The sequence below is a fragment of the Oryza glaberrima genome, chromosome 2, assembly GCF_000147395.1.
Source record: "Oryza glaberrima chromosome 2, OglaRS2, whole genome shotgun sequence".
In the NCBI taxonomy this organism is placed as follows: Eukaryota; Viridiplantae; Streptophyta; class Magnoliopsida; order Poales; family Poaceae; genus Oryza; species Oryza glaberrima.
The window spans coordinates 32,671,362-32,698,993 of record NC_068327.1 but is presented as its reverse complement, the minus strand read 5'-3'; the positions used below and the strand labels follow the sequence as shown (position 1 = coordinate 32,698,993).

General features: G+C 46.3%; 2 protein-coding genes and 1 long non-coding RNA gene across 4 annotated transcripts; 1 reads left to right on the top strand and 2 right to left on the bottom strand.

The window, feature by feature from the left end:
• Nucleotides 1-2: 2 nt before the first annotated feature.
• On the bottom strand, nt 3-4,213 carry LOC127763029 (ATPase 8, plasma membrane-type-like). 2 transcript variants are annotated; one of them, XM_052287600.1, is made up of 5 exons: nt 3,964-4,201; nt 1,714-3,882; nt 1,545-1,610; nt 867-1,339; nt 3-444 (listed from the first exon to the last, which is right to left on the bottom strand). In XM_052287600.1, exons 1-5 carry the CDS (start codon nt 4,009-4,011, stop codon nt 348-350), a joined length of 2,853 nt encoding a protein of 950 aa, XP_052143560.1. In that variant the 5' UTR covers nt 4,012-4,201; the 3' UTR covers nt 3-347. The 2 variants fall into 2 exon arrangements, with proteins under 2 accessions (XP_052143560.1, XP_052143561.1); XM_052287601.1 differs by lacking the exon at nt 3-444 and having other exon boundaries at nt 1,261-1,347; nt 3,964-4,213.
• A 2,247-nt stretch (nt 4,214-6,460) lies between these two features.
• LOC127763750 (uncharacterized) lies at nt 6,461-20,533 on the bottom strand. The gene is made up of 3 exons (XR_008015745.1): nt 20,515-20,533; nt 20,314-20,417; nt 6,461-6,750 (listed from the first exon to the last, which is right to left on the bottom strand). It is a non-coding gene; the product is annotated as an uncharacterized LOC127763750 (long non-coding RNA).
• Nucleotides 14,689-15,867, top strand: LOC127763749 (ethylene-responsive transcription factor ERF003). The gene is made up of 2 exons (XM_052288542.1): nt 14,689-14,891; nt 15,006-15,867. The coding sequence occupies exons 1-2, from the start codon at nt 14,809-14,811 to the stop codon at nt 15,439-15,441; spliced, it is 519 nt and encodes a 172-aa protein (XP_052144502.1). The 5' UTR covers nt 14,689-14,808; the 3' UTR covers nt 15,442-15,867.
• Nucleotides 20,534-27,632: the final 7,099 nt, after the last annotated feature.

The window sequence follows — 27,632 nt, the reverse complement described above, 5'->3', positions numbered from 1 at the left end:
AGTAATCAGGGCATGTTTTTGCTGGGTCAAAACTGATGATTATTGACTAAAAGTAATATACAGACTGAGTTGAGGCAAGGTTGATAGACTGCAAATCTGCAATGGGAACAATAACATTGCCAAAAAAACCGGCTTAAAGCCAAAATCTTACAAATAACTTGACTATACTCAAAAGTGCACCACCTGTTGTATCGGGAACTATTCCCTGTTAACAAAATACAAAGAAGGGAAGAAACATCTATGTCAAAACACAAGTCGAAACCCCCATCTCCAAATAACTTGCAGATGGGGAGGAGTAAAACACAGGTATGAACAACAACAACAACACATCGATGGCATGCTGTATGTTACACGGTGTAGCTCTGTTGGATTGTGTCGATGTCGAGCCCCTTGAGCTTCACCACCGACTCTACGTGCCCCTTGAGCGTGTGCAGCTCCCTCAGTCTGTCCATGGAGATGAGAAATCAAGCAGTGTGCTAGCTAGAAAGTTGAACATTGGTTGGTTGCAGTACCGAGAATGTACTACATCGGTCGTAGTACCGGATAAGACATTCTTCTAGTAGGAATCTAGATAATGTCTTATCTATGTACTACATCCGTATTTTAATGTATAATGCTGTTAATTTTTCAAACAACGTTTGTCCATTCGTCTTATTCAAATTTTTTGTGTAAATATAAAAATATTTATGTCATGTCTTAAAGATTATTTGATGATAAATCAAGTCACAATAAAAATAAATGATAATTACATAAATATTTTAAATAAGACAAATGATCAAACATTGATCAAAAAGTTAAGGGCGTTATACATTAAAATACATAGGGAGTCTTGTATTATTATATTATTTGATGGAGTAAGTTTTTACCTGGCGACCTCGGCTCGCTTGGCGGCCTGCTCGGCGATCTCGGAGAGCTCGCGGTAGCCGGTCTTGTCGTTGAAGAGGTCGGAGCTGGTGGACGACTGGTTGAGCCCGTGCAGCGTCCTCTGCGCCGTCGCCCACTGCGCCTCCCGCTCCCCCTTCCCGTAGTCGTTCTTGTTCACGAACGCCGTCTTGTTGTTGATGTTGTTCCACGCCCGCCCGCTCAGCGCGTATCGGATGATGAACTTGAGCACGTCCAGCGGGAAGTAGGTCACCACGCTGAACGCCCAGATCGCCCCTCCCCACCCCCACCCGATCCCCTGCATCTTGCAGAACTCCCACTCCGCGTACACCGCGATGCACGTCGCCACCAGCTGCGCCGCCAGGAACGCGATCACCAGCAGCGCCCCTGGCCTCTCCACGAACGACCAGCTCCGCGACCTCGTCACGAAGATGAGCGCCTGGCTGATTATGCTCACCTTTGTTTCTCGAACACGCAAAAAGATTGCACGTCAATATACCAGAAGAAAAGAATATATATTACTCAACGCACTAAATCAGACCGACTTATATCAAGAAAGGAGGAAAAAAAAAACCAAGGGAAAAGAAAAAGACTCGGATACTACGACTCCAAACAGCGGGAAGGAGACAGAGCCCACCACTCTCCCAGGTGATTATGCTCACCTGCAGGTACAGCGCCGCCATCATCTCCTTCTCGTTCGTCTTGATCGACCTCACCCCGAACGTCTCCTGCGTTTTTTTTTCCAGTCATTTTATAATAGGAGGATACAAAGGAATCAAAGAGGCTCTGCTCTAAGAGAACGTATAAAATGTACTATGTGTTTTGTAATACTGTGAAGAAGTCGGTGTCGTGCGCGAGGTAGAAGAAGAGGGCGGTGATGAGCGCCATGTACGTGCCGAGCACGATGCCCGTGGCGAAGATCTCCTTGAGCTTCCACGAGTCCGGGGTCGGGGACGGCTTGACACGGTCCTTGGAGATTGTCATGATGGTGCCGTCGTTGAGGATGGCGATGATGAGCACCATGAATGGGGCGAAGTCGAACTTCCAGAGGAGGGCGACGAGCATGAAGCCGAGGACGATGCGGATGGTGATGGAGACGGCGTAGATGGTGTAGTTCTTCATCCGCTGGAAGATGGCGCGGGAGGTGAGCACGGCGCTGACGATGACGCTGAGCCCCGGCTCCGTGAGCACGATGTCCGACGCGCTCCGGGCGGCGTCCGTGGCGTCGTCGACGGCGATGCCGATGTCGGCCTTCTTCAGCGCCGGCGCGTCGTTCACGCCGTCGCCGGTCATGCCGCAGATGTGCTTCCGGTCCTGGAGGCGCTTCACGATCTCGTACTTGTGCTCCGGGAACACGCCGGCGAAGCCGTCGGCCTTCTCGATCAGCTCGTCGATGGGGAGGCCGCTCATCTCGCTGCTCTTGTCGCCCAGCAGCGTCGTCGACGGGTACATGTTGGTGCCCATCCCGAGCCGCCGCGCCGTCTCCTTCCCGATGGCGAGCTGGTCGCCGGTGATCATCTTCACGTTCACGCCGAGGTGCAGCGCGCGGCGGATGGTCTCCGCGCTGTCGTGCCTCGGCGGGTCGAACAGCGGCAGGAGGCCGACGAACTGCCATGGCTCGCCCTCGCTCTCCTTGCTCTTCTCCGGCACATTCTGGTACGATACGCCCAGCGACCGGAGGCCGCGGTCCGCGTACTGGTCGATCAGCGTGTGCACCTTCTTCTCGGCGTCCTTGCTCATCTTGCACAGCTCGATGATCTGCTCCGGCGCGCCCTTGCTGATCCTGTGCCATTCGCCATTGCCGTCGATGTAGGTGATGGCCGTGCGCTTCTCGACGGGGTTGAACGGGAGGAAGTGGACCTCCTTGATGCCGGCGCGGGCCTCCTTGGGGTCGGCGAGCATGCCCACGATGCATGTGTCAATGGCGTCCTGGTTCTCGACGCGGGACGCCCTCGCCGCGTACAGGAGCACCGAGTCCTTGTCCAGCCCCCGCCCGTACACCTCGATCAGCGTCTTGTCGACGGTGAGCTTGTTGAGCGTCAGCGTCCCGGTCTTGTCGCTGCAGAGCACGTCCATGCCGGCCATCTCCTCGATGGCGGTCATCCGCTTGGTGATGGCGCCCTGCTGCGACAGCCGGTGGGAGCCGATGGCCATGGTGACGGACAGCACGGTGGGCATGGCGATGGGGATGCCGCCGATGAGCAGGACGAGCAGGTTGTCGATGCCGTCGCGGTACGCGCGGTGCTGGATCGGGTACATAACGATGATCTCGATTATCATGCCGACGCCGATGGAGATGATGCAGAAGTTGCCGATGGCCGTGAGCACGAGCTGGAAGTGGCCGATGTTGTTGGTGCTGTCCACCAGGTGCGCCGCCTTGCCGAAGAAGGTGTGCACGCCGGTGGCGATGACGACGGCCTCGATCTCGCCCTGCTTGACGGTGGACCCGGAGAAGACGCCCTGCCCGGCGTGCTTGTTGACGGGCATCGACTCGCCGGTGAGCGCCGCCTGGTCGACCTTGAGCGGGTCGCCCTCGAGCAGCCGCGCGTCGGCGGGGATGATGTCGCCGAGCTTGATGCTGATGATGTCGCCGGGGACGAGGATGGACGCGTCCTGCTCCTGCCATTTCCCGTCCCTGAGCACCTTGGTCTTGGGCGCGAGGCCGGCCATGAGCGCCGCGGCGGCGTTCCCGGCATTGTTCTCCTCGATGAAACTGATGGTGGAGTTGATGACAAGGAGGACGACGATGCCGACGAAGTCCTGCCAGTCGGGCGGCCTCCCGCCGCCGTTGGCGAGGACGATGGCCATGATGGCGGCGGCCTCCATGACCCAGGAGAGGGGATTCCACATGAAACCCAAGAACTTGAGCAGCTTGCTCTCCGTCTTCTCCTCCAGCTTGTTTGGCCCGAAGATGTTGAGCCTGTTCTGTCCCTCCGCTGCCGACAGCCCCTGCTTGCTGCATTTCAGGTGCTGGAACACCTCCTCCACCGGGATCGTCTCCTGCAAACAAACAAACAAAACAAGAAAAAAAAACTAAGAACGAACGCACAAAAGGATTGCACGATTGTATATATTACGTACGAGGTCGACGGTCTCATTGCGGACGTCCTCGAGGGAGATGGAGGCCATGGGGGGGAGGGGAGGACGGGTTTATTAGTTTGGTGGTGAGTGATGGGCGATGGGGGGAGAAGGAAATGAGAAATGAGGTGGGGTGGGGTGGGGCGGAGGGGGAGGGCTTCGCCCTCAGCCGCAGCCGCAGCCGCGCGGATGGCGCGCGGTGGTGGTGGAGGGAAGGAGTACGAGGCTTTGCCTCGGTGGGGGTGGGGGTGGGGGTCAGTCCGAGCGCGCGCGCGCGGCTGGGATGGAAGGACGGAGATGGCCGTGGCACCGCCTCGCCGCCTCTTATAAGCAGCGGGGACTCGGCAACGTTGCGCGCTCCACTAGCGGCTTTGGATTTGCATGCGTGTCTCCCCGGGCGCGACGCGCGGCTGGCCTCCCGTTCGCCGCGCCTGCCGTCCGTCCGCAACCCACCGGATAGGCTTGATTGCTGGCCAATGGCCATGCATTGCAGCACGTTTGGTGGTTTTCGTTGCGGCCGGACGGCACGGACAAGTTCGTTCCCGAGTCGTCTACCGTGTCAGATCAACGTCTTTTGGTTTTCAAACCCTTTTTTTTTTGTTGCGGCCGGACGACGGGACGACACGGAGAAATTCGTTCCGGAGTCGTCTACGTGTCAGACCAACGTCTTCGGTTTTCCAAACTCGTTCCTATCGTACGGCCTTGCACCAAGGAGACGTACCAGGATATATAGGGATGGCATTTTTTGTCGATGGATCCGCCGGATACACACACGAGTGTAGGTGCGATTTTTTTTGCTTGTGGGTACGTACGTTCGCCCGATACCCTAAGCGACTGGTGTCAATACACTTAGCATCCTGCGAGAAAATACTACCTCCATCCCAAAATAATTATAATTCTATGTTGTTTAGCATATATAAATATTTGAGAAGAAAGCATATCATACCTCTCATTAAATAGTGTTTATATGAGAGTGGGAAGATGGTTGAGGGTAAAATAGGAAAAATTTTGAATGAGATCGATGGGGCAATTAGAACTCTAGAATTATAATTATTTTGGGACGAATTTTGAATCTTAGAAATACAATTATTTTAGGACGGAGGTAATAGCCTTTTAAAGGGAAATTAATGAGTAATCACTCAATAACTTGGCCCTTAGTAGACGAATCAATAATGACATCATTTACACCAGTTCGTACGTCATATAATTCACAGTAATGAACTAGCATGTAGTCTCATACAAACATAGCCAAACCATATGATCGAGTTCAGCATAAAAGGTTAGGCATTGAATCATACAGTCAACCCAAACCTAAAACACACCTTGCACTGCTGTGACAAACAAGACCCCATCCTTAAGCTAGTACACTCTTCTGAGCTACGAACCTAGACAGACCATCCAACCAAAAAAAAGCATCATCGCCATGTATTATATCCATGTATTCTCAAGTAGAATAGAACACCAATGAAACAAGCATAAACGATCCTTTAGTGCGTGTCTCGGTCAAATAACCATAGTTCACAACAGAACACAAGCATTACAGCATGGAAATATAAAGCCTAAACATAACCAAAGTCTTCTATGATTGATAGAGAATCCATGTTGGTATTAACAAGCACATGAATTGACTACATTCAGTTTAACATGGATAGAAGTAGAACACAGCAAAAAAAAAAGGTAACACTACTGTTGTACGACCAAAAATGTACACTCCTGCAGATTATGGCCGTGGAGTGTTTGCTCCACACATCTAAAAATATGCTTTCTCAAAAAAAACTTACTGCATTGTGTAACCCTCATGTTCTACACTATTTGTTCATTTTGTTTCTAAAAATATTAAATTCATCCCTATGATCAAGTAGATAATCAGCTGAATAATCTGTTTCAAACAGTCCGAAATGAGGCCACTGTTCAATAAAGAGATCAAGTAACTATCTGAGAGTGACGGTTGCCAATTCGTAGACAATCACAATTTGCAACATTATAACAGTCAGAAAATAAGTTGCATTAGTTTCAATTGCATAGCATTGTACCAATGGTAGAGGCACAATATTAGCTTTGTTTCCTAGAAGGACCATTGCAAAACCACGTAATCCACATAAACCCCATACATACAATTGGTACAAGCACAATATTAGCTTTGTTTCCTAGAAGGACCATTGCAAAACCACGTAATCCACGTAAACTCCATACATACAAAAGAATTACTATCAACAGCTTGACCTGCCTAAGGATCCCACTCCATCCCAAAATATTGCAACCTATAACTGGATTAGACACATCCTAGTCCAACAAATCTAGACAAACCCCGCATCTAATCCAATCCTAGGTTGCTATATTTTGTGGCGGAATGCTTTTGGTAGGATGGAATAACAATGGAGCAATAATACTCTACCAACGGCCCAATAGAATAACAATGGAGCAATCATACTCCCAACGATATTGAGAACAAATCACCCCTCCAGCTATGCAATAACAAATTTAAAAATGAAACAGAATAAGCCTGGGAAATAACTTCAAAAGACATATATTGGAATGGTTCCTTTACTCAGCACAGCATAGCATGGTATCCTCAGTAAACCAGAGTACAACTACACTTAACATTTCAGAAAACCTTAATAAAAAGCATCCTGGAATCACATCCTAAGCTTGCATAAACACCGAAACATCCATAAAACAAAATGATGCAGATAACTCAGTAACCCTAGCCTCCGCAGGCAGCAACCGGTGCCACCTCCTGCTCAGAACCCAAGCTTGGTGCGGCGCCAGTGCCTGCGCTTCGCGTTGTACCTGAACAACACAAACCAAACCACGACATCTCAGCGGATATGCCTAAGCCGAATCGAACGCGGGAGGAGCAAAAGACTTAGCAAGAAGGAGGGGAGCAAGCAAATCAAATCACCTGATGGTGTTGTCGGTCCGCATGCGGATCCAGTAGGGGATGGGGCGGTTCTGGCGCATCTTCTTCGCCAGCTTCTTCTTGATGCGGAAGGTCTTGTGGGACGGCTGCGGCGAAACGAAACAAGCAAGCAATCACATCAGCGAAACGTCGGTCGGCCGGCCGGAATGGATTCAACGAGAGAAGAGCGCGAGATCGAGGAGCGTACCATCGTCGCGGCGGGGACGAAGAAGTGGCGGCGGCGGCGGCGAAACCCTAGGTGCGTGAAGTGTGGAAGATGTGTGTGGCTGGGGATTATATAGTGGGCACCAGTGCGGTTCAGAATGGGCTAACTGGGATGGGCCTGTTTTTTCCGCAATTTCTTAATTGGGCTACTTTCTGATGGTTAATTTATGGCCTGTTGGGCTCATTAACATTGGTAAACTGGGCTTTAAGAGGGTGATACAATAGAAATTTAGGCCCAGATCAAGATTACATTTCGTGGCCCATTTGATTATTACTGAAATGTCACCTTGTCGTAGTAGGATTCGTAATGAATTTACGCAAAGCAGCTCAATAATTTCCACTCAAATTTAGGAAAATTCTACATTCAGGCAGAATCTTTATATCGTCTTTTTTTAGAACAGAATCTTTATGTTTTCTGTTGTCAAATCCATCGCTTTCAAGTTCTAAACAAGCTTGAAAAATTATCTTGACACAAGACTAAAAATCTCGAACATTTTCCAACATCTGCAATTAAGAGACTCATGGGTTGGTCTAATAAGCCAAAACAAAAGCAAAAATTAAAATTTTCAAAATTGATTTTCGAGTTGATGTTTAGATATTTTCGACGTAATTTTGTGTTTAGCGTTGGCTTTTAAATCGTTATGAATAAATATATAAAAATTTTACTTACTTGACGTAAGAAAAATTAGTTGCCAATTATTTTTTATTCCCCAATAAGCAACCGATGGGCAGGGTTTTTAAAATTCCAGATGGAGATTTCGGTCATTTCAAACCTCCAATACGATATTATTCCGGCCATCTTTTTTTTTGAATTTGGTAATATTTTGTTAAAAATTGACCAACATTTGTTCAAAATTTTCCAAAATTTCGGTATATTGGTGACCTACGATAGAATCGGCCAAACCGAAAAATTAAACCCTGCCTATGAGGCTCCAAAACACGGCAGTGTTTGTGCTATCGTGTAGTTATAATAATCTGGAAAAAGCGAAGGGGCCTGTAGCCTAATGGTTACCAGAGCCTCAGTAGCACATAAGGTCCTGAGTTCGACTCCCCATGGGAGCGAATTTTTCAGGATTTAATGGCGTTGTGCTTTCAGTGGTAGGCGACGTACCCGTCGACATGGGAGTGAATTTTCTAGTATTTAACGGTGTTGTGCTTTCAGTGGTAGGCAACGTACCCGTCGACAGCGAGGCGCCTGTGGTGACTTCGTCAATTTCTCCAGGATTTGCCGGCCCAGTCTTCGAAGATGCTCATAGGGGACAGGCGCCTTCGTCAATTTCTCTAGGATTTGCCGGTCCAGTCTTCGAAGATACTCATAGGGGTAGGGTTTACGTGCGTGTGTTCATAGGGATACGTGTGCGTACGTTGTGAGTGTCTGTGTTGTACTGTGTAATTCTCAAAAAAAAAAAATCGGGAAAAAAGAACGAATCAAGATTCTATTTCAATCCATTCAACGGGCCTACAGTCACTTAGCAACTGGCAGTTAAATAACAACCGACTCCGTATCATCTACAAACCCAGCTATATGTATGCCCGGACCGCAATTTCCGGAGCCGTCCATGATCTCATTCTTCTCACCTGAAAACCTACATTTTTTTCGTAGGCACGTCGCAGCTAGACAACTTGATCGTGCGTTCGCGCCCTAAACAACGAGAAGAAAACACAAGATGTCCCTCTCAAAGACAGCTTATGTCGATCTCCTCCTCTCCTAAACGCGTCCTGCACTGCAGGCAAAATGACTGCACAGAGAGCCAGCATGCATGGATGGATGCAATCTTGAACGAGAGACATCGATTCATCGAACATATGGATGGATGAATGCATGAATCTTTGAGGAGACGATAATGCGTCGACGTCTTCATCCCTGTGGACATCGCAATCGCTGGATTGGTTCTTGTCACATGGGGATTTTTCTGGTCGATCGATCGATCGATCTCACTCAGATGCTAGATGATGCAGTGCTGGATGGCTGCCGTCGATCGATCGGTCGCCTGAATTGAATTCACATCTGCCCAATCTCTGCAAGAACATCGCGATCACCGGCACAGGCAGACAGGCAGTCGCTGGCGATCATCTAGCTTATCCCCAGCATCATCTGCTGCATGAGTGGCTGTCTCCGGACCAATGCTAATCTGCTTAATTGATTCTGCTCGTATATGATCGTTAGCCCCGGTTTTATCAGGTCGCAATCGCAGCCATGTGGGTGTTTTTGCGTTCTGTCTGCCATGATCCTCAGGTGAGTTGCATCTTGCATTGCATATCTGCATGCCGTGTTGCCATGCACTCTCACCGGCAGGCAGTTCTCATGCAATTCACCGTGATTTGCAGGGGACAAATTGAAGTTTCATGACGGCATATGAATATATGTGATGCGAACGATGCGTGTCGTGCTGTTCGCTGAAAGTTCAGTTTCTGCATCTCCCCAAAATACAGCTGAATAGCTGAAGCCGTGACAGAAGAAATTAAGGGGAGATATTTTGACTGGATTTTCATTTTTCAGAGTTTTAGGGTGTTTACTGTTCGTCTTAATCTTTGTCAAACGCAACTAGTTAAAATTCATTTAGTAGCAGCCTAGATTGCGTCCCAATCATTAGGTGTCAGTCGGGTCAAGTAAGATCCCACGAAATGCGGATCATTCGCGAGGGCTAATGACTGCAATTGACCAGCAGAAAACTAATTAGCAATCATCCATACATGATCAGGTCTGCTTGATCACTTCAGCAAGCTAACAAGTAATACCCATACCGGACAATGATGGGCGAACTAATTATAGAGTTATCTCCGTATAGACAAGCCGTGTTCATCACAGTAGTCCTCGTGGACAACTTACAATCTTTCTGCAAAGATTTTAAGGTAGCTTAAACGGTTTGCTGGGAATTAAAAAATGACAGAAATTGTCAGAAAAGTGTATCTTTGGTCAAGATATCCTTGAAATGTGAAATGTTGTAGCAGCTGTCTCACATTGAGCCATTGTCCATTTTGGATTACATAGGATGGTTGGGACTTGTGGTTTGACAGTAACATGACTATGTCAGGCTCTACCTGCACCAAGACCAAGTTCGTTATGCACCTGGACCATCGTTTCAGCTGTCAGTTCTTCAGTGTGTGTGCATGCAGCATGTGCAACAGCTGCGCTTGCTTTCAGTGTGCTCCGATCCTGCAGACAGACAGACTAGTGCAGCAAAACATAAAAGACATTGCAGCTAAACAAGTACTGCATCGATCCTGGTTTTTCTCGACTTTGGTGACAGTCTGAAAGAAATTTTCCTCCTGTTTTTTTCGGCAAGAAGGTTGTTAGCAAATTGTTAGTTGCTAAATTTCAGTTGATCACTTCTTCTTTTTGCAAAGGGGATGGAACAGATGAGATACAAAAGGGATCTACAAAGAACAGCAGCTATCCACTGTAAAAGCTAGTGAGCTAAAGCTACAGAGCTAGATTCTTTTGCCGGAATGATCCTCAATTTCTTACGTGTCAGGCAGTTAACTATAAGAGAAATCAAGATAAAATTTGTGCAAAAATATGGCTAGGTGGTTTCTGGAGGGCCCCTGAAAGGCTGAAACCAGTGGCCATCTGCAGCGCTGCCTAACAGGACAACAATACAAGAACTGAACTTTGTCCACATTTACAGGCTTACAGCTATACGAGAGCTTATACAAAAAAATAGGCTGTATATATAGCTCCAAGTTTCAAGGTATTGTATTTTCAGGATATGGTAGCTCGTTGTTAATAAACCACTTGTAACTTCAGGCTTCAGTGTTCTAGCCAGCGATCATAGCAAATGTCTGATAAGATTCATCTTCATCGAGGGGATCGATCGGAGCGTGAGCATGCATGCGATTTGCAAATTACCACCATGGATAGTTGGATACTACCAGTGATGGATCTACCATGGGAGCGACGGCGTCTAGAGTCACCACTATAAGCGTTAAAACTATGGGAGCTTCCATTAAGTCTCACTAAATTTTTTTATCATACATCTATTAGAAAAGAGGGTCATAGTTTTGTATAGTTTCTTCGGCCTCTCTTCTGTTAGTCCTTCCTGAATCCGCGCCCCTGATACTACGTACTACTATGCTCATGAGAGAGCTTGCATTGTCCCTGTCTGTGGAACACTGAAACCCTGCCTATCCTATCTGCGTCGCGCACTGAACTCCACGTGGTGCGAGAGCCATCGAGAGAGAGGCAGCCAGGCCAGCCGCAATGCGGGCTCCAGCTCTCGCTGAGACCGTTGCGCTAGCTAGCTGCAAACACTGCAGCTACTGCAGCCTACGCCATCACACAGCGAGCGCGGTCCAGCCTCCAGGCTATAAGGCTGCCGCCGGCGCCGCAGCGCGTCGTGCGTGCGCTGCGCGAGCTGACGATTCAACGGAGAGACGCACGCACGCACACGGCCGCAGCACATGCGTCGCGATACCATCGCATTGTTACTACACTACGTTCTTCATCCCGATGCAACGAAAGTTGGCGCGCGCTGGTGATTTTCACGGTGCTTTTGTCACTGACATGTAGACCCACGAATCATCAGGGGTCCACGTGACAGTGATAAAGTCACGTGACTTCAACTGTAGAGGATCCTTCGTCCGCTCTCTGCACCCCTCGTCCACCAGCTAGCAATTAGCATCGATCAGTGACGCAGTGGAGGTGCACATGCATGATCCATCCATATTCCAGAGACGATTGCAACTCGCGACTCGTCGGCCGGCCACTGATCCATGCTCAGCTCATCTCTCCTAGCTATAGCTATAGCCTACTTAGCTATAGCCAGGGACCATCCATCCGATCCATGCTTGCTTGCATACTCCTCGATGCATCAAGTCCTGATCATCCATGTGCATATATATGCAACTCTCGATTCCTGGTTTTGTCTTTCGGACTCCATCCATATATCTTCAGACTTTGAGTTTGGAGCCAATATATGCAATGTCAGACTGAATTTTGATGCTGCATATGGTTGTTGGGAGTAACTTATGGAGGTATTCATTTCATTGGATTAGTGTAAGATATGACGCACTGCTAGTACTATTATAGTAGGCTATACACGGATTGGGTACGTAGACCCTATACACATCCATGTAGTAGTAGTCTTATCATCAGTGGATGCCATGTTCTTCCTTTTATCTGCAATGCAGCTTGCAAGGCTTTACCTACCTACCATGCATCACTGACCTACGAGAGGGTTGCAGTATTTATATCGTGGCTAGGTCTAAATTCCTTCTGTTCTGTGCTCACCCGGTCATTGAGTTAGGCGGAGGATTATTCTCGATTCTTTCTAGGATCTCCGTCGTCGATTCGGGCCGTTTTGATTTATAGACAATGATAGAGTATCTCCGTTTTAAAATATATGATACTCCATCCGTTTCATGTTATAAGACGTTTTAACTTTGGTCAAAGTCAAATTACTTTAAGTTTGACTAATTTTTATAGAAAAAAAATAATATTTTTAACCCAAGACAAATATATTATGAACATTTATTCAATTATAGATTTAATGAAACTATGCTGATGTTGTAAATATTACTACCTTTTCTACAGAATTAGTTAAATTTAGAGTAGTTTGATTTTAACCAAAGTTAAAACGTCCTATAACGGAATATTTATTTTAGACATATCATTCAACCATTCATCTTGTTAGAACAATACTTATTTTATTATTAAAAAGTACTTTTGACGTGCAATCTTTTTACGGGTTTACGAAAAAATATTTTTAAATGTACTTTAAATATGATTTATATCCTTTTTTGCGTCAAAAAAATTATATCTTTTTATATTTACGTCAAATTTAAACATATAGTCAAATATTATATCTAAAAATTAAAAGCGTCATATACATGTAGTATTAGCAGCTAGTGCACAGTGACAGTTCCTTGGATACTCTCTTTTGTTTTGAGGTCGATCGATATATTGATCATGATTAAAAATCACAAGCAGAGTGGGGGACAGTTAGCGACGATTTGCGAGTCAACATGCGTAATATTCATTCTTCGAGCATATATTTCGTCGGTGACTTCGAGTCTTCCTAAAAAATTCGGCGACTGAATTGACTGGATTAACTTGATCCACCTTTGTGAAACAACTGCATCGTCATGTGGCGTACGTCAAGATTAAAAGCTCACAAATCTCTATCCTCTGTTCAGAACTAATCAATCATAAAGACCAAGAATTCGACTCCTCTCCGATACTTTTTCTGCACTCGTTTTCAAACAGTTTCAGTTTGATCTGGAATGTCCCAGAAATCTAAGTTACAAACTTAATTAAATACACATCGAAATGGCATGTTCATGTCATGCATGCATGAATGCTGTTTGGACTAATGGCAGAGAATCAAACGACCCATTTGCCATTTAATTGGTCTCTTCCTTATCATCTTTGTATTTAATACAGGGGAGCTATAGCTATAGATGAGGTGAAAGGGAAAGGGTCACATGTGGTGTGTCTGAGACGTTGGGTAGCTAGGTCTAGATCATATCATGCTTATCACATATGTTTAATTTTCTGGATAGCACACACCAAAATTGGATGGATGATAGATGCATGGTGTGTGATCAGTCGCAAGCTTGGAGACAGATGGCTCTTTTCCGTCCATGTGAGGTTTATTTTGTCTGGCTTGCATGTTCTTGGGCAAGGCCACAGGAAAAATGGCGAAATGGCATGATAATCTTCAGCATGATGGGTTGTCTGATCATCAGGGAGAAGAGTCAGTGAGATCAAATGGGAGATTTTTCTTTGCATCTGTCTCTGGATCTCTGCATATCTCTTCTTCTGTGATAAGTAAATCTTTAATCCTGTGATAGGTGAAGTGAATGAAAGTTCAGTCCCGTTTGATCTCTGAAAATCCAACTCGATCAGTTCAGACAACCTGTTGAATCTGTGTTTTGAAGGTTGAACCGGTCTTCAAAATACAACTTTGAATACGTGTACGTTGTTCTACTATGGGTTGGTAAAAATTTACTTTAAATACTAAATTTTAATCAAATTTCCAAATAGGTTAAAATTGATTTCTCTATCCATTCATTCCCATATCCGTTCAGAATTAAACTATTCAAAGAAACTTCTGTAACATTCCTAGGAAATTGCTAAAGTAGTAGTACGCCCATGATGGTCTTACTAGTCAATTTTATTACTATTCCCTAGCTAACAAGTAAAACTAAATCAAAAGAATATACAGATCACAGTCACGACTAAAGATCAACCAAACCAAAGCAAGAAGGATCAACCAAACAATCAAACCAAAGCAAACTAAACTAAACAAACGGCCCATCGTTGCACTTATTTTTTTTAAAAAAGCCAAACAACATATTTACAAACGAAAAATAATTTGTAAATAGTACTTTTATATACGTGTTCTTAACGATCACAAATGCTGAAAAATAAACTTCGATGAACATATCCTAAAATCAATTTAAAATTCAATTTTTAACTTATAAGTATAAGTGTAAGCGAAAAGACGAGCTTAAAACAGTCTAGGTGGGCTCAGTGGCCATACACCCAATGCTACTGAGGCATTTTATGTGGGCCCCACCCGAGCAGCCATCCGAGCAATGAAAAAGATTCCGACGTTTCCCTCCTTATTTATAGCCCATTTCCATGGCTCCCGCACCACACTCCCTCCCCTGCAACCTGGCAACGCGCACCCACGTCGGCGAAGTGCTCGATCACTGCCCCCATTGCCGCCGGCGACGATCACCCGCGAAGCCGCCGCCGCCATAGACAAGCCTACAAGCTGATGGCGAGGCCGCAGCAACGATACCGCGGCGTGCGGCAGCGCCACTGGGGCTCCTGGGTCTCCGAGATCCGCCACCCTCTCCTGTACGTGCGCGCGCGACACCGTCGTCTTCTTCTTCTTCTTCGCCGTCGTCGCCGTGCGTTTCTTGGTTGGTTAGGGGTTCGCTCATGGTGGTGCACCGTGTGGTGATTTTGCAGGAAGACGCGGATATGGCTGGGCACGTTCGAGACGGCGGAGGATGCGGCGCGGGCGTACGACGAGGCGGCGAGGATCATGTGCGGGCCCCGCGCGCGCACCAACTTCCCGCTCGCCGACGCCACCGCGGCGGCGGCGGCGGCCGCCGCGTCCTCGTCGTTCCTCTCCGCCGCGCTCGTCGCCAAGCTCCACCGGTTCAACCTGGCGTCCGTGCAGGCCACGCAGCGGCAGAGGGAGGCCGCCGCCACCGCCGCCGCGGCCTCTTCGGCCTCCGCCACGACGCCGCCGCTCGGCAATGCCGCCGCCGCCGACGACGACGCGCGGACCACCACGACGTACGGCGCGGAATGGAGCGGCAGGTTCCTCGAGGAGCAGCACGTCGAGCAGATGATCGACGAGCTGCTCGACTCCAACTTCTCCATGGAGATCTGCTACTAGCACTGTGTGACACACACACACACTCTGTTCTTGCACCAGCGAGCACTGCATCCGAATGCATACGTGTTCTTTCAGTTCTTCACCACCACTAGTACGTGTATATTACTACCAAGTAGTATCATTAGTCAGGCTATTTAGCATCCAGCATAGAGTAAAAAAAAAAATCAGCCTTTATTCAGAATCCTGATCTCGGATTTGCTCTTGATCAGCGTATGAGAATTCTTTTGAGATAGTTGTTGCATTTCCGATCTTCCAATCCGCATTACAGTAGTTTATGCACCAGTGCACCACCAAGCTGAAGATTCTGAATGATTCATAACTGAAAAAACGAACCAATTAATGACGCTCTCCAGAGTTTGCTATCTTAATCCCTGAAGCAATCATATTCAGACAAGAGGTTGATTAGTATGATGATGATTGGATAGAGTTCTCTGTCCCTCCTCAAGCATGACGAATGCCACGACCTGAAAGTTTTTTTCTTCTTCTCCTCTAAGCTTGACTCTTCCAAGTAGGCCAGGGGCGGCGCCTTGTTCTCGCAAGCGTCCGAAAACGGCAGATAATTAACGTGGTGATCGATCATGGCGTATGCTATACTCCCTCCGTCCTAAAAAAAAAACACAAACCCTGGTTTCCGTGTCCAACATTTGACCGTCCGTCTTATTTGAAAAAATTATGAAAAAAAATTAAAAAGACAAGTCATACATAAAATATTAATAATGTTTTATCATCTAACAACAATGAAAATACGAATTATAAAAAAATTCATATAAGACGGACAGTTAAAGTTGGACAAAAAAACCTAGAGGTTGTCTTTCTTTTGGGACGGAGGGAGTAGCTGCTGCAAGAACCGATCATATCATCAGAGTAATGCGGGCGTCCTTTCTTTGTGCGCTTGTGATTGCGAGTGTTGTGACATGAACATGTAACATGAAGACGACGAGGACGACGACGATACGAGAGTAGTATCTAGGGAGGATGCACCTCATCATGGCCGGCATGTGCCTCCACATGACTTGCCAATTCCGGTCAGCCTCTCCCTGAAACTTGCAGGGCATTGTGTGTTTCTGTCAATCACCCCGGTTTCAGGTTCAGGCCGGGATTGGTTGATTGGACCGTGTGGTTGTGTTTAGGTTCAGAGGTTTAGGATCAGGGTTCGAAATTTCAGACCTCCGATATGATATTATTTCGGCTGATTTTTTTTATTTTCGTGATTTTAGTAATATTTTGTTTAAATTTTATTCAAAAATTTATATAATTTCAGACCGAAATTTTTAAAATTGTCCACCCCTATATAAATGACTAAACCAAAAGATTAAATCCTATTTAGGACAGCGTCTCTGCAATGCCACCACGGTTCACAGTTTTGATCATTTTTCGTGAAACCGCTAGGATCCAGTTTGTGAAAACTGATCGATTTCAGCTAGTTTTCGTACGGAGTTGACCAAAAATCAGCAGTTTTTTTTTTATCGAAAACGGTTCTCATATTGGAAACGGTGACGTAAACCCTGGTCACCAATGCACCATGTATTAGGTACTTTTGATTCTATTGGAGGCTAATCAAAGAGTGTGTTCTTTTGAGTCTTGACCAGTGATGTTTGCTGTTGCCTGCCTGCCGCAGCTTGCATTAATGTCTGCGTGTCGCGCTGGGCATGATTCAGCCAGCGGCTCGAACTCGGTGCGAAAGCTGCTGCTCCTATCTGCGCTTTCTGAATCGTGTGACACCACTCGATCTTTTGATTCCTTCCTCTGCTGAATCATTTCCCATTTTATCACGGGACATTCAATCTTGTCCATGCACATCCTAAATCTCTGAACTTTCACGTCGTCTGAACTAACGTAGCCAATGTACTACTCCCTCTGTCCCAAAATACAGTAATCACAGAGATATGAAGCTATCTTTCTCCATTGCAAGAATGAAGTGGACTGCAGGTAAAAATGAAGCTAGTGATTTGTTACTGATAGTAAGTGGTACTAATCCCCTAGCAGCATTTGTCACTGCTTATGTTACTGTTACTAAAGGTACCTAGGATGGTTTTCCATAGCTGCATTTGTTTTGATTCCGATTTGATGAGCATGTAAACGAGTCACCAGTGACATCCATGACACAGATTCTTTGCTTTTAGCCAGTTTGCTGTCCCAGTCTTTGTGCAGAAAGGAAAGGTAAGTCGACAGAAGGACACAAAACCTGTTGTTCCTCGAGTTGTTGGGGCCAGCCAAATCCATGGAGATGCACACAGGGAGCAGTAGTTAGGAGTGTGGCTTTTGAGTTCTTCTGATCTCATTGGCCTCAGATTGTCAAGGGGCACATGATTGAGAAAGACAATGGAGGAGTCATCTGCATCACTGCATGCATGATGTGTTTGAGAGACAGAAGCATCCCTTGTGTGTCCTGTCCTGTGCTGTCATTATCCCCATAATTTGAGTGTTCCTCCCTATTAAACCAAGTTTAGTAGTATAGCCAACTACTAACTCCAAATCATTTATAATCAATTTAATAGCCAATTCATATAATAATTACCTATAAACATATACTACACTATTGACTCATAGTCCTACCTATCACACACACTGCGTTTTGGAGTCCGTGCTGTAGCTAACAACAAATATGTAGCTCACTGCTATTCTCTTTTATCTTCTTAAAATATGTTTATATTAGGCTTATAGTCTGCTATTGTACATGCTCTTAAGAGATGGCTACAGTGCTGCTCATTGGCAGTTGCCACTTGGTCCTGTTTGGTTTCCAGGGACTTATTCTAAGTCTCTGTCACATCGAATGTCTGTATACTAATTTGAAATATTGAACATACACTAATTACAAAACCTATTTCATAACCTTGGACTAATTCGTGAGACGAATTTTTTGAGTCTAATTACGCTATGATTTTGACAATGTGATGCTACAGTAAACTTTTAATAATTATGGATTAATTAGGCTTAAAAAATTTGTCTCGCGAATTAGCTCTCATTTATGAAATTAGTTTTTTTATTAGTTTATGTTTAATACTACAAATTAGCGTCCAAACATCCGATGTGACATGGGCTAAAAAGTTTTAGCCCCATCTAAACACCCCCTAGCTACATTGTCTCTGTCCATGATCCATCCAAGCACTAAACTTCAGGTGCTCAAAGTTTTCCCTTAAAAAAAGGAAGGTGAATTTCAATAAATCCTAGGTTCAAGCTATACAAAACCACACGTATTTTGGCACGTGGCAGATATTATGGTCCTAAAATTTCACAAAACTACATTGCCGACGTGTTTTTTTTTTTTTTTTGCCATTGTTGGGCCCTTTGGATGGATGATGATGGGCCGATGGCTGAAATAGGTGGCCTTATATGGGCCGGTCCCGTCAGCAACCCATGGGCTGAGAGGGCCCAACTCAGGTTACCAGGCCACGGCCTTTTCAGGCCGAAGCTTTTCTCCCTCTCTTTGTTTTTTATTTTTAATTTTTTTTTAATTGCGGGATCAGAATCCCTAAGCTCGCCGTTCAAACGAAGCTCGCGAGTTGGCGAGGATTCGCCATGTATTATATCCATGTATTCTCATGTAGAATAGCACACCAATGAAACAAGCATAAACGATCCCTTAGTGCATATCTCGGTCAAATGACCATAGTTCACAACAGAACACAAGCATTACAGCATGGAAATATAAAGCCCAAACATAACCAAAGTCTTCTATGATTGATACAGAATTCATGTTGGTATTAACAAGCACATGAATTGACTACTTTCAGTTTAACATGGATAGAACACAGCAAAAAAAAAAAAAGGGTTCCACTACTGTTGTACGACCAAAAATGTACACTCCAGCAGATATGGCCGTGGAGTGTTTGCTCCACACTTCTAAAAATATGCTTTCTCAAACACTTTCTACTGCATTGTGTAGCCCTCATGTTCTAAACTATTTGTTCATTTTGTTTCTAAAAATATTTAATTTATCCCTATGATCAAGTAGATAATCAGGGGAATAATATATTTCAAGCAGTCCCAATGAGGCCATTGTTCAATAAAGAGATCTATTAACTATCTGAGAAAGATGGTTGCCAATTCGTAGACAATCACAATTTGCAACATTATTACAGTCAGAAAATAAGTTGCATTAGCTTCAATTGCATAGAATTGTACCAATGGTAGATGCACAGCATTAGTTTGTTTTCCTATAAGGACCATTGCAAAACCACGTAATCCACATAAACTCCATACACACAGAAGAATTATACCAACAGCTTGACCTGCATAAGGATCCCACTCCATCCTAAAATATACCAACCTATAACTGGATTAGACACGTCCTAGTCCAACAAATCTAGACAAACCCCGCATCTAATCCAATCCTAGGTTGCTATATTTTGTGACGGAAAGCTTTTGGTAGGATGTGCCTACTCTACTCTAACAACAGCCCAATAGAATAACAATAGAGCAATCATACTCCCAACGATATTGAGAACAATTCACCTCTCCAGCTATGCAATAACAAATTTAAAAATGAAACAGAATAAGCCTGGGAAATAACTTCAAAAGACATATATTGGAATGGTTCCTTTACTCAGCACAGCATAGCATGGTATCCTCAGTAAACCAGAGTACAACTACACTTAACATTTCAGAAAACCTTAATAAAAAGCATCCTGGAATCACATCCTAAGCTTGCATAAACACTGAAACATCCATAAAACAAAATCCGCAGGCAGCAGCCGGTGCCACCTCCTGCTCAGAACCCAAGCTTGGTGCGGCGCCAGTGCCTGCGCTTCGCGTTATACCTGAACAACACAAACCAAACCACGACATCTCAGCAGATATGCCTAAGCCGAATCGAACGCGGGAGGAGCAAAAGACTTAGCAAGAAGGAGGGGAGCAAGCAAATCAAATCACCTGATGGTGTTGTCGGTCCGCATGCGGATCCAGTAGGGGATGGGGCGGTTCTGCCGCATCTTCTTCGCCAGCTTCTTCTTGATGCGGAAGGTCTTGTGGGACGGCTGCGGCGAAACGAAACAAGCAAGCAATCACATCAGCGAAACGTCGGCCGACCGGCATGGATTCCACGAGAGAAGGGCGCGAGATCGAGGAGCGTACCATCGTCGCGGCGGGGACGAAGAGGCGGCGGCGAAACCCTAGATGCGTGAAGGGTGGAAGAAGTGGGCGGCTGGGGATTATATAGAGTGGGCTAATTGGGCTGGGCCTATTTTTTCCGCAATTTCTTAATTGGGCTACTTTCCGATGGTTAATATATGGCTTGTTGGGCTCGTCAACAATGGTAAACTGGGCTTTAAGAGGGTGATACTATAGAAATTTAGGCCCAGATCAAGAGTATACTTCGTGGCCCATTTTATCGAAAACGGTTCTCATGTTGGAAACGGTAATGTAAACTCTGGTCACCACTCCCTCGGTTCCAAAATAGAGCAATCACGGAGATCTGAAGCTATCTTTCTCCACTGCAAGAATGAAGTGGACAGTGGACAGGAGGTAAAAATGGAGCTAGTGATTTGTAAAGACACGTTGTGACATTATCAACCATCTCTAACAAGTTGAAGAGTCGGGGGAAAATTCTCTCTCCCCCGGCGTCGTTCTCGAGCGGGCGGCTTGGGGGGGGGGAGCGAAAAAACCCTAACCGCCCGTGCCTCCACTCCTCTCCCCCACCTCGCCGCCGCCGGAGCTCACCGGCAGCGAAGCCAGTAGCAAGCAGGGAAGGCGGCGACGAGGCCTCTCTCTTCTTGGCGTTTCCTTCCTTAGCGCGAGGTGGGCGGGGAGAACGACGAAGCCCCCCCTCCCCCCACCGCGGTCAGAGTTGAAGACACCAGGGTGGTGTGGGGAGGCGGTGGATCCAGAGCCCCCAAGGCCGGATCCAGCCATGCTTGTCGGGATCACGCGGCGGCGGCGTGAGGTGGCTAGGGGTGGCGGTGGCGGCTCGGTGGTGCGTGGCAGCAAGGTGTGCGGCCGCTCTGGACACGGAGGTGGATGTGAACGAGGTGCACGGCGGCTCAGGGGTGTGGCCTGCTCGGCGGCGTCGCCGCCCCATGGCCGCCCGCTCCGACCCTTCGACGAGTCCGGCTACCCTTGCTCCGCTCCTTCCACCTCCTACGATGCCCCACACTACTCCGCTGACAAGCCCTCCGTAGCCCACCTACGGTTTCCGCCCCCAGCACGAGCAGCCGCCCTACGCCTCCTCCGACTAGCAACGGCGAGGCCTGGTGCAGGCGTGAGATGGCGTGGCCAGGCCTAAGCGGCCGGGCAGCTGGGAAGCTGTCACGGTGCCTTCTGCGGCTAGGTGGGCGGCACGGCGCGGCTAGGTGGGGCAAGGAGGCCGGACAAAGGGGGCGCCGGCGCCAGAGCCGGAGCGGTAGCGTTTCCGGTGTCGGCGCAGGCCCAGATGGTAGTGCAATGGGAGCTAGTGGTGGTGGGTCGTCTTTTTCGTTGTCGGTCGGCACCCTCGACCTTCCTGGTGCTCCTCTCTTTCTTTGCGGGAAGTTTGTAGGCTGGATTGAGGTGGTAGCTTGTCAGCGGGGGAAGCTCAGGTTGCCGAAGCAATGCCACCCAGTCCCGGGTTCTCCTTCGGTCAGATCTGGTGAGGAGGGCAGCGGGTGGTGGAACGGAGGGGTCCTGAGCCAGCTCTCAAGGATGGTGGTTCAATGAAGTCAGCCAATGGCAGGACGTCGGTGTGGTGTGGTGGCAGTCTTGTCGTTGGCAGGACTAGAAGATGGCCGGCGGAGGGACGTCGGTCGGGTGTGGCGGAAGCCATGTGCCGCTGATGTTTAGATGGTGGTTTCGGATTAGGCGATGAACTACGGTGGTAGGGGGTTCTGAGCGAAAGTTTAGCCCAATTTCCTTGGGCCAACAGTCGGCGGCACGAAGACGGTGACTAGACAAGGCGCCGATGCGACGGTGGCGGAGGGGAGATGGTTTTAGGAGTTGAACTGACAACGACGGCGCTCGCTTCAAAAATACCGGAAGCTACACGGTTTCTCGTTCGCTCGCAACCGATGCAGACTCGAACGCTGACGTTGGAAAGAAAAAAAAAGATTGATCGATATGAATTTAATCGGACGGAACCAGCGTGACGAGAAACGGACGAAACGTCGAAAGGGGCCGAACCATCTTCGAAAACCAACTCAAACATGAATTACGTAACAAAATTTAATAAAAATATTTTTAATTTTTATAATAGTAAAGATATGGTAGATTGGAGATAGATTATCTTTAACTAAGCGAGTTTAATCTGTGAATCCCCTTGTTCCCCACAACTGAACGGTTGTAGTACCTTAATGTCAGACGACAAAAAGAGCTTCTGGATACCTACCAGGACACATACATGATGTCATGATCTACTACGATATATATACTACTAGTATATACTGTTCAGTTCACGATCGAGCCATCAAAAAACAAAAGACATCCGCGATCGACAGGGGATTCACAGGTTTGCATCTCAAAGCAAAGCCAATGGACAAGAATCTAACTTGCGGCAGTCACATCAAGTATGTATCAATAGACTTTCAATCCCCAAACGACCACGCAAATATGCAAATATTATTTGCAAATATGTTTGAGAATAAAAACACACAATGACATCTGAGTATAATTGTATTTGTCAATCGTCGCTACACGTGCATATGCAAAGCTAAATTACAAATCCATCTATGTTTTCCTCCTACATAATTTGCAATTAGATTCGTCTTTCTTCTTTATGTAGCCATAATTTAGCTTTTCATGTTTAGACTCGCCAGTTTAGCTTTTTCATGTTTATGTTTTAGGAAGATTAATTCTCCTCTTACTCGCCAGGTTTTTTTTTTCTTCAGGAAAGGACAAAGAAAGAAGGGGTTTAAGATTAGAAAAAAGAAGTATAGACTATGTGCTAGGGACGAGCAAGGTACATGGGCTTGTAGTGAGCATCGCACCATGGTTAAGACAACGTCATTGGGACGCGAAGCAATACTACAAGTGCAAAAGATAATAATGGTGGATTACTATTGCAAGCTTCAAAAATTAGGATTGGTCAGGTGGATAGCTTTCGGGAAGCAGCTACATGTTATAAATCATCTGATTGATGTTATCAACAACAAGCTCAGACGGTACAAGGACCGTCGCTTGAAATGCGGACTCTTCTACATATCACCGCAGACAAAAATATGTGATGTTGTAGTTCATAGTCGTCTGTACGACATGCCACTCAAAGAAGCATTGACAAGATCACACTTCGAGTTGAAGAAGAGAAAAGAAATTCTGGATAGATATAACAAGTCTCGAGAATCAAACCTCCCCGTCACCGTTGCTCTACTATCGCCTTTGACCATGTTGTTGCTGTGCACTCTTTTTTCAATGGTTTTAGCTTATGTTATATTAGTATTCTTTTAAGGTGTCGTTGGTTATGAATATTTGTGACCTGTCTACTTTTCATATGAGAGAATCTATTCTATACCACTGAGTTTTTTCGAGTTCAACGATTTGCCATGGATATTGTCTCTTTCTATAATATACCGGCGACTTTATCAATTATTGTGCAATACGCCATTGGGGTAGACCTTCTTCTCAAAAATACCTAAAATATGCTTAGAAACATACTCTCTTTGTCCCTAAAAAATCAAATCCTGGAGATGAGGGAGTACAAGATTAACAATTGATTTATTTCATTAGGGAGTACAAGATTAACAATTGATTTATTTCATCAGAAGTTTCAAAAAAATATAGCATTTAACAAATAAGTTATATTTTTGTTTATAAAAAATAGAAATATAAACAACTTGAAAACTTTTATACAAATTTCTATGTTGTGTAAGGAGTCCACACAAGAGTTTTCATATTTTTTTGAAACTTCAAATTAGATAAATTAATTGTTAACCTTGTATGTACATAAGAGTATTTTGGGCATTTTTGAAAAGAAGGCATAGCCAATGGTGTATTATAGGACAATTGTAAAATTCGTCGGTATATTATAGAAAACGATAATGTCGATAGCAAACTCGAACAAACTCAGTGTATAGAATAGATTCTCTCGTTTCGTATATATCAAGGTAAGTTCCTTCTGTTTTGTTTAGATTCAGTTGGCCTATGACTTAATATTGTTTCGTAGGATCGGAATTTTGTGTCTGAGCAAATTTACAAAAAAAAATAAGAAAGGAAGACGAAGAAAAAAGTTACTTGTGAAAAAGAAAAGAAAATTTCAAATACTACCCATTTCGCACTGGCGCCCGCGATACCAGCCGGCTTTGGTTGTCTACCACGTCGTGGCCGTTCGATCTCCATCCAACCGCCCTTAGCACCCTACCGCATTGCTTTTCTCCCGGGATTCCCGGTCGTGTCAGAGGCCGCTCCGCGGCTCCCCTCCCTACGCCCTGCTCTTCGTGGACCGTGCTACTGATATGTGGGGTCTCGTTTGCCTATGATATCATGCACTGGTGGAATGAGTCTACCTGGGCTTTTGTCCGCGTTGCGTTGCCTCACATCACACGAAGCTCTGGGAGTCTAGTGGTCCCCCCGGTGCTGCTGCTGGTGATCCCAACGTGGACACGGTCTACGCGGTTAAACGATCGACATGTGGGCCACCATGCCCGTTTCACTTGCAACTATCATGGTCCTGGTCTATTTGGTGCACCGCTCTCCTGCCATCAACCTGCCCCGTCCAGTGGTACGTACTCCTCGCATGCAACATGCAAGGCGCAAAGCAACGTATGGAATTTAAAAGATAAGAATGTAATTGGAGTTAAAAAGATAATGTACCACTAGTGGTGAATTCTGCATATATTTTTGCATTTTTTTAATTGCAAAAGAAAGTGTTCTGTTCGTAGTACTTTATAAAAAAATTATATAACTTATCCAAAAAAATACTTGTGGAAACATCGACAAGAAAAGGGCACGGGTTAACTAGTCCTGCTAATTCAGTTGGGATATGTACACGGCTCCAATTCCACGGCGAGCACGCGCACCGGCAACGGCGAGGACACGTCGATGAAGCGGCGACCACGAACGAACACAAATTAATTATGCAAAGACGGCACCAAGAACACAATTCATGACGCATAGAGAATTAATTTGCTTGGAACAAGGCAGTAGCGCCAAAGATCTTTCGATAACTGGTTCATGCATCATACAGATATACCAGAACATGGAAACATAGTACAGTTACTCGATCCGATGGAACTAAGATACTAAGAAACATGAAAAAACTTGACGATAGCTAGATCCACATCGCCGTCAGGCCTTCTCCTACTCCTCGTCCGCCGGCGCCGGCGCCGCCTCGGCCGCCGCCGCCGCCGCCAGATCGCCATCCTCCTGTGCGGCCGCCACGATCGCCGGCTCCATCTTGCTCAGGGACTTGAACTTGTTCTCGTCCGCAAGCGCGCTTCCGTGCAGCACGCTCCTTGGGACGGTGCGAGACCCTCCCTCGGGCAGGAGCTCCACGATGTCCTTCGTCGGTGGCCTCACTGTCTTGAACTGGTAACGCAGGAGGGCGGCCGCCGGTCCCCTCGGGAAACGCGGGCGGCGAGCTTGCGACGACGACATGGTCGGCGCGCGGAGGCGGGGGAGAGGTGCGGTGGCTGGTTGCGCTGCCTCTTTTTGCGGTGTCTTGTGTCCGGTGGTAAGAAGTGTGTTGGCAACTTTTTTGACAAGTTGACAAGCACGATCGCAGCGCCTTAAGCCTTGTGGTGATTCTAGAGTCGCCAACCACCTCGATCTAGCAAAGAGCTAAACCTAGATGGGTTTTGATAACTAAACCGGCTAGCGGAGCCGATTTCTAGATAGCTACCCGTCTCGTGGGCAAAACGGAAGGTTTTCAGGACAAACCTACAAAGAGATGTCGCACTCTCGCAGCGGCGGCGGACGGTTTACGGCGCAAACCGACAAAGATGGACAAACTAAGAGAAAACTAAAAGCATATGAAAAACGATTTGATGATTGATTGTAGATTGGTTTCTTACAATGAACCGGCCATGTCCTTTATATAGGGGTTGGTCTTGCCCTCTACAGGCCCTCCTCCACGTCCAACTAGGGGTAGAAACCAAAGGAAACCCGAAACATGCCTTCCCGAGCAAGAAAACTTCGAGACCCGACGAAACAGAGTCGGACTCGGACCTGCCGGTCAGACCGGCCACACACCACCGGTCTGACCGGCCCTCAACCGGCGGTCTGACCGCTCAACACACGGCGGTCTGACCGGCCCACTTCGGAGGAAACCGGCTGACTTCCAAATTTTGGCAATATTTCCTATTTTAATCCTAGATGCCAAATTTGGGTGTAAACACATGCCCCCCTGCCTTTTTTATGAACAACGTGAACTAAAAGCATAGAACGTGTTTTTGTCTTAGGACGATAACCCAATTACCGGCCATAGTACCTCCTAAGCGTCTTGCTAAACGCTCGGGAAGTATTTCTTCAAGTATTTTCCGTTGATTGCTCGCTGAAAACGCTCCCCTTGTAGTGTCTCCAAAAAGTATGCGTTCCCTCGAACAATGTCGCACACTCGATAAGGACCCTCTCAACTAGGAGACAACTTACCGAACTTCTTGGATCGAGTACCCAAAGGCAAAATTGTCTTCCAAACCAAGTCTCCAACTTGAAACAATTTCGCTTTCACCCTCTTGTTGTACGCTTTGGCCACCCTCTTCTTCTCTTTCTCTATCTCTTCCAATGCCTTCAAGCGCTTGTCGATGACTTCATCAAGGTTGTCCCCCATCAACATCTTGTAATCTTCACTTGACAAATCATCTTACTTGATATAACGAAGAGAACCAAGATTTACCTCTACCGGTAAAACGGCTTCTTGACCATAAACCAACTCAAAAGGAGTGACTTTAGTGGCACCATGTTTAGATATCCTATGCGCCCACAATGCTTCAGAAAGCACCTCATGCCACCTCTTCGGGTGTTCCTCAATCTTCTTTTTCACTAGCTTTAACAATGTCTTATTACTCGACTCGGCTTGTCCATTAGCCTGAGCGTAGTAAGGAGAAGAACTCAACAATTTAATGCCATAAGATTCGGTAAAACTCTTCACTTCCTTAGACATAAAAGAAGCACCTTGGTCCGTAGTTAATGTTTGCAGAATACCGAATCTATGAATAATATGCTTCAAAATAAAGTCAATTACCTCCGTATGAGTCATATTCTTCAAAGGCACGGCTTCGGCCCACTTGGTGAAGTAATCCGTAGCAACTAGCACGAACCTATGCCCCTTTGATGACAAAGGATAAATTTGACCA